Source organism: Phocoena sinus, chromosome 11 (genome assembly GCF_008692025.1).
Source record: "Phocoena sinus isolate mPhoSin1 chromosome 11, mPhoSin1.pri, whole genome shotgun sequence".
NCBI classification, from domain to species: domain Eukaryota; kingdom Metazoa; phylum Chordata; class Mammalia; order Artiodactyla; family Phocoenidae; genus Phocoena; species Phocoena sinus.
In genome coordinates, this window is record NC_045773.1 from 47,862,199 (window position 1) to 47,877,077 (window position 14,879).

A 14,879-nucleotide genomic window follows, 5' to 3' on the forward strand; every position below is an offset into this window, starting at 1 on the left:
TGGCATTTGTGATAGCTATGACCCCTGAATGGTATGGGGGCAATGGTAATTATAAGGATTGGCTGGCTTTTAACTGCTTTGGAAGCTTTCAAAAAAAGAAAATTATAGGCTCACGTCAACTAACTGACAACTCAAGGCATACCATGAAAGTCAGAGTCTCTGGCAACGACTAACGAGACTCTCATCTAAGTTGCAGGGCAGAGAGTGTGAAAATCAGATACGGGATCTAACTGATGGTAGCAGAATGGCCAAGGAGACTGAATGCACAGCATCAACAGGTCTCCTGTATCAAAGTCAGGACCCTGACAGGAAAAGAGTAAGATTCAAAGACCTGGAATGAGGCATTGAGGTGCAGGACCTGAGAATGCTGAACCTCCAGGCTCATCTGAACACTCCAGGTCAGCAGAAGCAACCCTTTCCCCTTGCAGAGATTAGCACCATCATCAAATACTTAAAGGATACAGGGATGATAGTTTTGTTGGGATTAAGTGATGGATACATAAGGGTTCATAAACTATTCAGTTCATCTGTCTGGCTCCTGCAGAAGCCAAATAGAGTAGATGATAATGGGCTACCATAAATTTAACCACGTGGTAGCCCCAATCACAGCTGCCATACTGAATGTGGTATCTTTCTGTCCAGCTTCTAGCATTGACATGTGACTACTGGTCTGGCAAGTGTGTTCTCTATCCTCCTTGGTAAGGATGGTTTAAAGCAATTTGCCTTTAGGTAAGAAGGACATCAGCACACAATCACTATCTCACCACAAGAGCATACTAACTCTCCTGCTCTCTAACCAATAGAGCCTGTGGGGAACTCAGTTGTCTTGACACTCTGCCCAACATCACGCCAGTCCATTATACTGATGACTTACTAATTGGACTTGGTGATCATGGAGTGGTAAGTAGTTTAGTAATACTAGAAGATTCAGGCTCCTGACTGTATGGCTGTTAGCATGACTGACAGCCGTCTTGGGCCCTTACAGTTTCTTCTCTCCTTTCAATGACCCTACCCAGGACTTTACTGTGTAGTGAATCACTTCTTTGTCATCAAGGGCTTTGTAGTTAATAGATATTGCCTAAAAATCATGAGGACCAGGTAGCCTCTATGCTCTATTAGTCCCCAAACAATGATGAAAAACCTTCCCTGATGTATTCCTGGTACCCACAAGACTAGTTACCCATTCACAAATCTTTTTTTTTTAATGTAAATTTATTTTATTTATTTATTTTTGGCTGTGTTGGGTCTTCACTGCTGTGCGCCGGGTTTCTCTAGTTGCAGTGAGTGGGGGCTACTCTTCGTTGCGGTGCGCGGGCTTCTCATTGCGGTGGCTTTTCTTGTTGCGGAGCATGGGCTCTAGGCATGCGGGCTTCAGTAGTGTGGCACTCAGGCTCAGTAGTTGTGGCACATGGGCTTAGTTGCTCCACAGCATGTGGGATCTTCCCGGACCAGGGATCGAACCTGTGTCCCCTGCATTGGCAGGCAGATTCTCAACCACTGCGCCACCAGGGAAGCCCCAGCCATTCACAAATCTTAACTTAGGAATGCACGTACTGTTTCCAGATTCTCAACCACTGCGCCACCAGGGAAGCCCCAGCCATTCACAAATCTTAACTTAGGAATGCACGTACTGTTTCCATTCCAATATGAAATTATCCCAGTGGCCCCTCTGCGGTATGGAGTACAGCTGCAAATGCTTCTGCATCATTGCCCACCCGATCCCAATCTCACCCACTGATCCACTGATTATATGGAGCTGCCTGCCTCATTTTTCACTCTCAAGATGCCTTCTCAGTTTGGTGGGTGCTTTTCATTCCCTCTGTCCTCCAACACTGACACACTGAAGAAATTTTTAGGGATCCAATAAATCCCTAAATTTAAATTTAAATCCCTAAATAATAAATTTATTTATTAATTAAATACAGGGGATGCCGGAACATCTTCTCTAAAGTAAAGGACGACTAGCTGCATTTTGTATCCCCTGCCACTAAGAAGAGTGGTAATTGGCAGAACTCTTTAGATTTTGGAGGCAGCATATTCCACACATGGGAACATTGCTCCAAACCATTTATTAGGTGACCTGAAAGGCTATCAGTTTTGAGTAGGGTTCAAAGCAAGACAGAGCTGTACGGCATGTCCAGGCTATGACTGAAGCTGTCCTGCCATTAAAGCCACATGACACACAAAAATGCAACGAATCCAAAGGTATCTACGGTGCATGAGAATATTGTAGAGAGTCTCTAGAAAGCCCCAGTAGGAGAGCTGTAACACAGACTCAGGGTTCTGGAGCAAAACTCTGCCTACTGTGAAAGAGAATGACTCATCATTTGAAAAATGGGCTATAGGGCTTGAGCATAGACCCAGTACTGACTATGGGACATCGAGTGACTATTCATCCAGAGCTACTCATCTTGACTGGGTATTATCAGATCCACTGAGTCATAAGATTGGGAGGGCAAAGGAGCAATCCATTGTACAATGGGAAAATGGCATATTTGGGATTAGGCCTGAGCAGATCCAAAAGACACATGCTAATTACATCAACTGGTGGTCCAGACTGTCTATGTCCTTTGCTCCAGTGCTTTTCCCTCAACTCATATCTATGCCTCATGGGAAACTTTCCAAGACCAACTGACAGAGGAACAAAAACTCAGGTCTGATTTTGAACACTTCCTGGGTATTTGATATTAAGGTATTATTGCTATTTTCAAGTGTAATAATAATGTCATTATTTTTCAAAACCATTTCTTATCTTTTAGTGATACATACTAAAATATTTACAGTGGAATTATATAATGTATGCAACTTGTTTAAAATATCATGAGGAGGGGAATGAGTGGGACAGAAATGGCCATGTGTTAAGCCTGAGTTAGGGGTAAATGGGAGTTCATATACTATTCTATTTACTTAGGTGTACCTTCTAAATTCTCTGTAAATCAAAGTTAAAAAGAGCAACCCAGTCTGGTCCAGAGATGGGTCAGCATGATACACTGGGGTTAGCTGTAAATGGGCTGCTGCTGTATCACAGCCTTACTCAGGTGTGGCCCTAAAGGACACCATGTAGGGAAATCCTTCCCAGGCTAGAGCCTTGAGCGTCACACCTAATCGTTCACTTTGTATGGCAGAAGTGGCCTGAGGTCGAGTATACATGGAGTTCTGGACAGTAGTGGTGAATGGCTTCGCTGGTTGATCAGGGGTCTGAGGGCAGCTTTGTGGCTGGGATTTTCAGGAAAGTGGCTGATAGGGAACTTGTTTGAAGATTAATAAAGCTGGGGGAGGGTTTGCCTCGACATAGAGGCACAGCATTACCTTCCTCTGTGGCTGCAGTGTTAATGGAAAGCCTTAACATCAGCCGACTTCCAGGGAATTTAAAGGGCCAGCACGCCCCCCTTCATCTTTCTCTTTTCCCCCTTTTGGAAGCCAGATATTAAAGACTACGTCATTCAAAAACAACTGCAGATCAGGGGAATATTAGAACATGACCACACATACCCAGAGAAGGGTTCAGAAAAGACCTAGAAGACCTTAAGATTACATCTCAGGCTGACCCTCAGCAAAGACAGCCTACAATAATTAAAAAACAAATCCAAAAAACAATTACAAAAAACAGCAAACTCTGTGGCAGGGAGAGAATCTGATTTCCAGAGTTACAACACTATTAGATTCAATGTCCAGTTTCTAACAACAACAACAACAAATCAAAAACATACAGAGAAACAGGAAAGTATGCCATGTTCAAAGGAAAAAATTAAATCAACAGAAACTGTCCTTGAAAAAGACTTGATTGCAGACATACTAGACAAAGGCTTTAGAAGAACTGTCTTAAAGATGCTCACAGAACTAAAAGAACATGTGGAGAAACTCAAGAAGACGATGTACCAAAAAATATAAATATCAATAAAGAGACAGAAAATGTATAAAGAAACTAAAAAGAAATGTTGGACCTGAAAAGGACACTAACTGAAATGAAAAATTCACTATCAAAGGGATTCAAAAGCAGATTTGAGCAGGCAGAAGAGAGAATCAGTGAACTTTCAGATAGAAAAATAGAAATTACCGAGTCTGAGGAACAGAAGGGAAAAAAGGTTGAAGAAAAGTAAAGACAGCTTAAGGAAGCTGTGGGACACCAGAAAGTGAACAACACACATTGCGGGAGTCCTAGAAGGAGAAGAGAGAAAAAGGGGCAGAGAGAATATCTGAAAAAATAACAGCTGAAAACTTCCCAAATTTGATGAAATACATGAATATAAATATCCGAGAAGCTCAATGAACTATAAGAACTCAAAGACACTCATGTTACATGTTATAATCAAACATTTGAAAGACAAAGAGAGCATCTTGAAAGTAGCAAGAGAGAAGTGACTTGTCACATACAAGGGATCCTCAATAAGGCTATCAGCAGATTTCTCATCAGAAATTATGGAAGCCAGGAGGCAGTGGGCCAATATATTCAAAGTGCTAAAAGGAAAAACTGTTAACCAAGAATCCTATATCCAGTAAAACTGTCCTTCAAAAGTGAGGGAGAAATTAAGACATTTCCTGATAAACAAAAGCTGAGGGTATTTGTTACCACTAAACTTGCCCTGCAATGCTCAAGGGAGTCCTGCAACGTGAAATGAAAGGATGCTAAACGGTAACTCCTAGACACATGGAGAGATAAAGATCTCAACAAAGGAAATACATGGACAATCATAAACATTTTCTACATGATTTAAGAGACTAATATTATACATTTAAAGGAAAAAAACAAAGGTTAAAAATAAAAGCTAGTATTATAAAAACCTAGTATTGGGCTTCCCTGGTGGCGCAGTGGTTGAGAGTCTGCCTGCCGATGCAGGGGACACGGGTTCGTGCCCCGATCCGGGAAGATCCCACATGCTGCGGAGCGTCTGGGCCCGTGAGCCATGGCCGCTGAGCCTGCGCATCCGGAGCCTGTGCTCCGCAACGGGAGAGGCCACAACGGTGAGAGGCCCGCGTACCGCAAAAAAATAAAAAATAAAAAAAAAAAATAAAAACCTAGTATTACATAAAGCTGATTATTATAAAAGCTAGTATTATAGTAACTTAGGTTTGTAATTTCATGTCTTGTTTTCTACATAATTTAAGAGACTAATGCATTAGTTGGTATTTCTGGGCACACAATGTATAAAGATGTAATATTCTGACATCAACAACCAAAAGGGGTGGGAATGGAGATGTAAAGAAACAAGAGTTTTGTATGTTATTGAAGTTAAGCTGGTATAAATTCAAAGTAGAGTGTTATAATTTTTGGTTGTTAAATGTCATCCCTATGGTAACGACAAAGAAAATAGCTATAGGATATACCCAAAAGGAAATAAAAAAGGAATTTAAACATTTCACTACAAAAATTGACTAAATACAAAAGAAGACAGTAATGCAGGGGATGAAGAACAAAAGAGGTACATGGCATATAGAAAAAAAATAGCAAAGTGACAGAAATTCCTCCTTATCAGTAATTACTTTAAATGTACATGGATTAAACTCTCCAGTCAAAAGACAGAGATTGGCAGAATAGGTAAAAACGCATGATCCAAATAGATGCTGTCTACAAGAGACTCATTTTAGATCCAAAGACTCAACTAGATTGAAAGTGAAAAGATGAAAAAAGATATTCCATGCAAATAGAAACCAGAAGAGAACAGGGACCTCCCTGGTGGTGCAGTGGTTAGGAATCCTGCCAATGAAGGGGACACAGGTTCAAGCCCTGGTCTGGGAAGATCCCACATGCCATGGAGCAACTAAGCCCGTGCGCCACAGCTACTGAGCCTGCGCTCTAGAGCCCGCGAGCCACAACTACTGAAGCTCACGTGCCTAGAGCCCATGCTCCACAACAAGAGAAGCCACTGCAATGACAAGCCTGCACACCATGACGAAGAGTAGCCCCCACTTGCCGCAACTAGAGAAAGCCCGTGCACAGCAACGAAGACCCAATGCAGCCAAAAATAAATAAATTAATTTTGTAAAAAATGGGGCTTCCCTGGTGGTGCAGTGGTTGAGAGTCCGCCTGCCGATGCAGGGGACACGGGTTCGTGCCCCAGTCCGGGAAGATCCCACATGCCGCGGAGCGGCTGGTCCCGTGAGCCATGGCCGCTGAGCCTGTGTGTCGGAAGCCTGTGCTCCGCAATGGGAGAGGCCACAACAGTGAGAGGCCCGCGTACCACAAAAAAAAAAAAAAAGAAAGAAAAAAGAAACAAAACTGGAAAATTCACTAAACTGTAGAAAATAGGCAACCCACTTTTTTTTCCAGAATACCAAAGAGTTTATTCAAAAAAAGTCACTTAATAAAAGCACAGTTTTGCAAGTTTGTCTAAAACTTGATAATTCTGAACAAAAATAAAATGTCTGACCACTCCAAAATAGGAAAAGACAATCGTGTACAAATAGACATACACATTCTAGGCACTATGAAAACTGGCTAAATGTATGCTCCCAGCAAGAGACGTGTCACCATCCTAAGTCCCCTTAGTCACCAAATGCAGGATTAAGAGGCCAGAGTCAGGTTTCCCTTTCTAAGCCACTCTGTTACTCTCTAGGAAACTCTGGATCTCAGCCTCATCTCCAGCTCTGCCTGTACCTTGATAGGGAAGGAGGGAGGGACAATAGAAGAGAAGAGGAAAGGGGTGTGACATCTTTCTTAGGAAAGAAAAAAGGCACGGTGATGAGCTAGAAAGTGATGAAAGCAAGAATCAACTATCATTCACCCTGAATTCACCCATTCACCCTGACAGTCCAACCTCCTTATTTTGTAGGTGAGAAAACAGACCTAGAAAAATCATGTGGTTTGCTCAAAATCACATGGTTACTACATGCTGTAGTGCTTTATGTAAGATCAACTTGCCTCTCAACTTGGTTGGAAAATTAAAAAACCAAACCTGTCCCAAAACTTCAAGCAACACATTTTTAAACAGCCAATGAACCAAAGAAGAAATCACAAATAAAATTAGAAAATACTTAGAGACAAATGAAAATGAAAACACAACATACCAAAACTTATGGGACACCACAAAAGCGGTGCTAAGGAGGAATTTTAGAGCTATAAACACTTACATAAAACAAGAAAGATCTTAGATCAGTAACCTAACTTTAGGACTTAAGGAACTAGGAAAAGAACAAACTAAACCTAAAGCTATCAGAAAGAAGGAAGGAAATAATAAAGATTAGAGCACAGATTAACAAAGTAGAGAACAGAAAAACAATAGAGAAAATCAATGAACCCAAAAGTTGGTTCTTTGAAAAGATCAACAAAATTGACAAACCTTTAGCTACATCAACTAAGAAAAAAGAGAGAAGACTCAAAAGACTAAAATCAGAAATGAAAGTGCAGATACTACTACTGATTCTACAGAAATAAAAAGGATTATAAGTGAATACCAGGAACTATACACTAACACACTGGATAACCTAGATAAAAATGGACAAATTCCTAGAAACACTAAGCCTACCAAGACTAAATCATGAAAAAACAGAAAATCTGTGTTGACTTATAACAAGTAAAGGGACTGAATCAATAATAAAACAAAAATTTCCCGACAAAGAAAAGCCCTGAACCGATGGCTTCACTGGTGAGTTCTACTAAACATTTAAAGAATTAATACCAATCCTCAAAATTTTCACAAAAAACTGAAAAGGAGGGAACACTTCTTATCTCATTCAAGAGGCCAGCATTACCCTGATATAAAACCAGACAAAGACACTACAAGAAAACTATATCCCTTATGAATACTGATCCAAAAATCCTCACAAAATACTAGCAAACTGAATTCAGTAGCATATTGAAAGGATAGTTCATCATGACCAAGTGAGATCTATTCCTGGAATGCAAGGATGGCTCAAAATACAAAAATTAATCAATGTAATACACCACATTAACAGAATGAAAGGGGAAAAATCACGTGATCATCTCAACTGATGCAGAAAAATTTCTGAAAAAATTCAGCACCCTTTCATGATGAAAAAAACACTAATAAACTAGAATAAAAGAAAACTATTTCAACATAATGAAAAGCACAGATGAAAACCCACAGCAAACATCACACTCAGTGGTGAAAGACTTAAAGCTTTTCCTCTACGATCAGGAATAAGGCAAGAATGTCTGCTTTCACCATTTCTAGCCACCACAGTACTGGAAGTTCTAATCAGAGCAATTAGGCAAGAAAAAGAAATAAAAGGCATCCAAACTGGAAAGGAAGAAGCAAAATTATTACTGTTTGCAGATATGATCTTATATATAGAAAACACTAAAGATTTCACACACAAAAAAAACCTGTCAGAACAAGTGAATTCAGCTAAGTAGTACATAAAGTCAACACACAAAAATCAGATGCATTTCTATATGCTAAAAATGAACAATCTGAAAAGGAAATTATGAAAATCCCATTTATAAGAGCATCAAAAAGAATAAAATACTTGAGAGTTAACCAAGGAGATCGAAGACTTGTACAATACAGAGTACAAAACATTGCTGAAAAAAATGAAAGAAGACATAAATAAATGGAAACACATTAGATGTTCATGGATTAGAAGACTTAATATTGTTAAAATGTCAATACTATCCAAATCAATACACAGATTCAATGAAATCTCTATCAAAATCCCAAGGATGTTTTTTTGTTATAGAAATAGTAAAACCCATCCCAAAATTCATTATGGAATCTCAAGGAACAAACAGCCAAAAACAACAGCCAAAACAATCTTGAAAAAGAACAAAGCTGGAGGATTCACAATTCCTAATTTCAAAGCTTATTAGAAAGCTACAATAATAAGAACAACATAGTACTGGCATAAAGATGGACATAGAAATCAATGGAATAGAACAGAAAGCCCAGAAATAAACTCTCAGACATACAGTCAAATGATTTTTGACAACAGTGTCAAGACCATTCAATAGAGAAAGGATGGTCTTTTCAATAAGCAATGCTAGGAAAACTGGATATCTTCACACAAAAGAATGAAGTTGGACGCTTTTGTAATACTATATACAAAAAATTAACTCAAAATTAATTAAAGACCTAAATACAAGACCTAAAACAATAAAACTCTTAGGAGAAAATACAAGGCCAACACTTCACAACATTGGATTTGGCAGTGATTTCACTGTATCTGGCAATGATTTCTTGGATGTGACACCAAAGGCACAGGCAACAAAATAAAAACAGACAAACTGGCCTTCATGAAAAATAAAAATTGTGCATCAAAAGACACTACCAACAGAGTAAAAATGCAACCCACAGAACGAGAGAAAATATTTGCAAATCATGTATCTGATAAGGGATTAATAATGAGGATATATAGAGAATTCCTAAAACTCAACAACAACAAAACAATCGATTAAAAATGGGCTTGAATATGGGCCTTCTCTGGTGGTACAGTGGTTAAGATTATGCCTGCCAATGCAGGGAACACAGGTTTGATCCCTGGTCTGGGAAGATCCCACATGCTGCAGAGCAACTAAACTTGTGTGCCACGACTACTGAGCCTGCCCTCTAGAGCCCATGCACCACAACTACTGAAGCCTGTAGTTGTGGTGCATGGGCTAGGGCCCATGTGCCGCAACTACTGAGCCCACGTGCTGCAACTACTGAAGCCCTCACACCTAGAGCCTGTGCTCTGCAACAAAAGAAGCCACCACAATGAGAAGCCTGTGCACTGCAATGAAGAGTAGCCCCTGCTTGCTGCTACTAGAGAAAGCCCATGCACAGCAATGAAGACCCAGACACAGCCAAAAAAAAAGAATAAAATACCTAGGAATAAACCTACCTAAGGAGGCAAAAGAACTATACTCAGAAAACTATTAGATACTGATGAAAGAAATTAAGATGACACAAAGATGGAGAGATATACCATGTTCTTGGATTGGAGGAATCAATACTGTCAAAATGACTATACTACCCAAATCAGTCTACAGATTCAATGCAATCCCTATCAAATTACCAACAGCATTTTTCACAGAATTAGAACAAAAACCTTTCCAATTTGTATGGAAACACAAAAGACCATGAATAGTCAAAGCAATCTTGAGAAAGAAAAATGGAGCTGGAGGAATCAGGCTCCCTGACTTCAGACTATACTACCAAGCCACAGTCATCAAAGCAGTATGGTACTGGCACAAAAACAAATACACATCAATGGAACAGGATAGAAAATCCAGAGATAAACCCACACAACTATGGTCATCTAATCTAGGACAAAGGAGGCAAGAATATACAATGGAGAAAAGACAGTCTTTTCAATAAATGGTGCTGGGAAAAATGGACAGCTACATGTAAAAGAATGAAATTAGAACACACCCTAACACCATACACAAAAATAAACTCAAAATGGGTTAAAGACCTAAATGTAAGGCCAGATACTATAAACTCTTAGAGGAAAACATAGAACACTCTTTGACACAAATCGCAGCAAGATCTTTTTGATCCACCTCCTAGAGTAATGAAAATAAAAACAAAAATAAACAAATGAGACCTAATTAAACTTAGAAGCTTTTGCACAGCAAAGGAAGAAACCATAAACAAAACAAAGACAACCCTCAGAATGGGAGAAAATATTTTCAAATGAAGCAACTGCCAAGGGATTAATCTCCAAAATATACAAACAGTTTATGCAGCTCAATATCAAAAAAAGCAAACAACCCAATCAAAAAATGGGTGGGGGCTTCCCTGGTGGTGCAGTGGATGGGAGTCCACCTGCCGATGCAGGGGACATGGGTTCGTGCCCCGGTCTGGGAGGATCCCACATGCCGCAGAGTGGCTGGGCCCGTGAGCCATGGCCGCTGAGCCTGCGCATCCAGAGCCTGTGCTCCGCGACGGGAGAGGCCTTGGCAGTGAAAGCCCTGTGTACCAAAAAAAAAAAAAAAAAAGGGTGGGACATCTAAACAGACATTTCTCCAAAGAAAATATACAGATGGTTAAAAAGCACATGAAAAGGTGCTCAGCATCACTAACTATTAGAGAAATACAAATCAAAACTATAATGAAGTATCACCTCACGCTGGTCAGAATGGCCATCATCAAAAAAATCTACAAACAATAAATGCTGGAGAAGGTGTAGAGAAAAGGGAACCCTCCTACACTGTTAGTGGGAATGTAAACTGGTACAGTCACTATGGAGAACAGTATGGAAATTCCTTAAAAAACTAAAAATAGACCTACCATATGATCCAGCAATCCCACTCCTGGGCATATATCCAGAGAAGACCATAATTCGAAAATATATGCACACCCAATGCTCACTGCAGCTCTATTTACAATAGCCAGGACATGGAAGCAACCTAAATGTCCATTAACAGAGGAATGGATAAAGAAGATGTGGTATATATATGCAATGGAATATTACTCAAGCATAAAAAAGGACAAAATAATGCTATTTGCAGCAACATGGATGGACCTAGAGACTGTCATACTGAGTGAAGTAAGCCAGAAAGAGAAAGACAAATATCATATGACATCATTTATAAGTGGAATCTAAAAGAAGATTACAAATGAACTTATCTACAAAACAGAAATAGAGTTATAAATATAGGAAATAAACTTATGGTTACTGGGGGGTAAGGGGAGAGGGATAAAGTGGGAGATTGGGATTGACATATACACACTACTATATATAAAATAGATAACTAATAAGGACCTAATGTATAGCACGGGGAACTCTACTAATACTCTGTAATGGCCTATATGGGAAAAGATTCTACAGAAGAGTGGACATATGTATTTGTATAACAGATTCATTCTGTTGTACACTTAAAACTAACACAACATTGTAAATCAACTATACCCCAGTAAAAATTTTTTTAAAAATGAGCTTGAAAAGATATTTCTCCAAAGAAGATACACAAATGGCAAATAAGCATATGAAAAGACACTCAACATCACTAATAATCAGGGAAATGCAAATCAAAACCACAGTGCGCTATCACCTCACACCCATCGGGATGGCTACACTCAAAAACAAAAAACAAAAACCACACACTGAAAAACCAGAAAATAGAGTTGGTGAGGATGTAGAGAAATGGGAATCCTCGAGCACTGTTGGTGGGCATGTAAACATGACACAGGCACTGTGGAAAACAGTACGGTGATTCCTCAAAATATTAAAAATAGAACTACTATAAGATCTAGCAATTCCACTTCTGGGTATAAACCCCAAAGAACTGAAAGCAGGGTCTCAAAGAGATATTTGTATGACCATGTTCAGAGCAGCATTATTCAGAACAGCTAACACCAGGAAGCAACCCAAGAGTTCATCAACTGATGAATGGAAAAGCAAAATGTGGTATGTACCTACAATGGAATATTATTCAGCCTATAAGGAAGGAAATTCTGACATAGGCTACAACATGGATGAACCCTGAGGACATTATGCTAAGTGAAATAAGCCAGTTGCAAAAAGACAAATACTGTATGATTTCACTTATATGAGGTACTTAGAGTAGTCAAAATTATAGAGACAAGGGACTTCCCTGGCAGTCCAGTGGTTAAGACTTCATCTTCCAATGCAGGGCGTGCAGGTTTGATCCCTGGTCAGGGAGCTGAGATCCCATATGCCTCTCGGCCAAATAACCAAGACATAACACAGAAATAATATTGTAAAAAATTCAATAAAGACTTTAAAAATGGTCCACATCAGAAAAAAATCTTAAATTAAGAAAAAAAATTATAGGGACTTCCCTGGTGGTGCAGTGGTTAAGAATCCGCCTGCCAATGCAGGGGACACGGGTTCGAGCCCTGGTCCAGGAAGATCCCAAATTCCGCGGAGCAACTAAGCCCATGCACTACAACTACTGAGCCTGCGCTCTAGAGCTGGAGAGCCACAACTACCGAAGCCTGTGCGCCACAACTACTGAAGCCCGCACACCTAGGGTCCATGCTCCATAACGAGAAAGCCACTGCAATGAGAAGCCCGTGCACCGCAACAAGGAGTAGCTCCTGCTCGCCAAAACTAGAGAAAGCCTGCGTGCAGCAACAAAGACCCAATGCAGCCAAAAGTAAATAAATAAATTAATTAAATTAAATAAATGGTCAGAAATAGTAACTTTAAAAATTTTTTTCAGAGACAGAAAGTAGAATGGTGATTGCCAGGGGCTGGGGCAAGGCAGGGAATGGGAAGTTATTGTTTCATGGGCAGAGGGTTTCAGTTTTACAAGATGAAAAGAGTTATGGAGATGGATGGTGATGATGTTTGTACAAGATTATGAACGTATTTAATACCACTGAACTGTATGCTTAAAAATGGTTAAGAGGGTAAATTTTATGTTATGTGTAGTTTACCATAATTTTTAAAAATTGAGGAAAAACCCAACAGTCAAGAACATGAAAGACAGGAAAAGTTCAAAGAACTGTGCCAAATGAAAATGAGACATGACAATGACGTGTAACATGACTTCCTAGACAGGATCCTAGACCAAAGAGGAGAAAGGGACACTGTGGGACAGCAGGTGAAACCTGCATGCCATCTGGGAAGTGGAGGTTAACGCTGCACCATTGCTGATTTCCTGGCTTAGGGGGTTGTGTGCTGGTTATGTAGGCGAGTGTCCCTGTTTTGGAGACATGCACAATGGAGTGTTCTGCGGTAATGAAACAACATATCTGCAACTCACTCTCCAGATGTTCAGAAAAAGACTAGAGAGGTAATGAAGCGAACACAGTAATACATTAACAACTGGGGAGTCAGGGTGAAGGGCATAGAGGAGCTCATCATACACACCTGGAGGCATCTTGATGAACGGCTCAAGGACCTGTACTTCGGCCTGGTGCATGGCCCGCTCTTTCTCCGCAAGGGCCCGTGCGCAGGCCTGAATGATATGTCTCTCCAACATTTCAGCTTCATCCAGCCGCTGCTTATAGAGCTCCCGAATCTGGCAGGTGGGTGATCAGATGCACAGAAATATGGTGAGATCACACAGCTTTATTGAATCCCACCCCAGCATCAGGGCTTCCCGTGAAGCACAGAACAGTCACAGAACTGCAGAGACTATCTGGTCTAACTAGACAGATCTGAACTCTGCGACCCACAGAAGGAAGTGGCTTAAAGCTTTCATAGTAAAGTCAATTACAGAACCAAGTCTGAAACCCCATCTCCTGACTACTGGCTTCACAGTAAAGAGAGCTGCCATCTAACCTCTGAAATACCAAATATGAGTTAACACACCACCTGTGGCAGACAAAGGGTTGTGTCACCCAGACCCCCTCCAAGGAAGGACTTGCTACCTGGCTGCAGGGAGCATAGTGAGCTGAGAGCCTCCAGCTGTCAGCCCCTTCAGAGTTGATCTCAGCTGCTTGAAAGCACACAGCTGAGACGCCTTGAAGGGGGCTGTGGGCAGTATGGCCTGCTTAGCAGTCAGCCTCAGCAGAGAGGACTCAAGTCAGCTACTTTCCTCCTTATACAGATAAGGAAGCAGAGTTGCTGTTATAGCCTGGGCATGCTTCCTAAAATCTGGGCATGAATGCCTCGGTTAAGATTGTGGTTTCTTACACAAGGGCAGGCACCCCAAAGCGGACGTGACTTTATCATCTCCGGGGAACAACTATTCAGCTTTCTGCCTTCGTCGTTTCATTTATATGTGTAATATATAACGTGTGTATGCGTGTAGGGAAATAAAGATAGGTGCTAGAGATATATGCCGTTATGTGTGTAGAATGTGTGTATTCGCCTAAGCGCGTGTGTAGAGTGTCCTCCCACTAGAATGTCGGATATACGGCGGCATGGACTTGGTCTGCTCTTTTCCATCTGCATCCCCAGTGCCTGGCACCCAACAGGGGCCGACTCTTGTCGAGTGGCTGAGTCGCGCCCTGGGTTGCCCGCACGGCCGCAGACGCGGTGACGCCGCCGCGCCTCGGGTGAGCACGCGGAGAAGCGCGCGGGAC

At 40.9% G+C, this 14,879-nt stretch overlaps 1 protein-coding gene across 5 annotated transcripts in view; it reads right to left on the reverse strand.

The window, feature by feature from the left end:
• Nucleotides 1-14,879, reverse strand: part of DLEC1 (DLEC1 cilia and flagella associated protein) — a 102,282-nt gene that overhangs the window by 74,335 nt on the left and 13,068 nt on the right. For all 5 annotated transcript variants that reach the window (XM_032647578.1, XM_032647575.1, XM_032647576.1 and 2 more), the window contains one exon: nt 13,720-13,870. In XM_032647578.1, the coding sequence (XP_032503469.1) occupies nt 13,720-13,870 (151 nt within the window). The remainder of the gene's footprint in view (nt 1-13,719; nt 13,871-14,879) is intronic.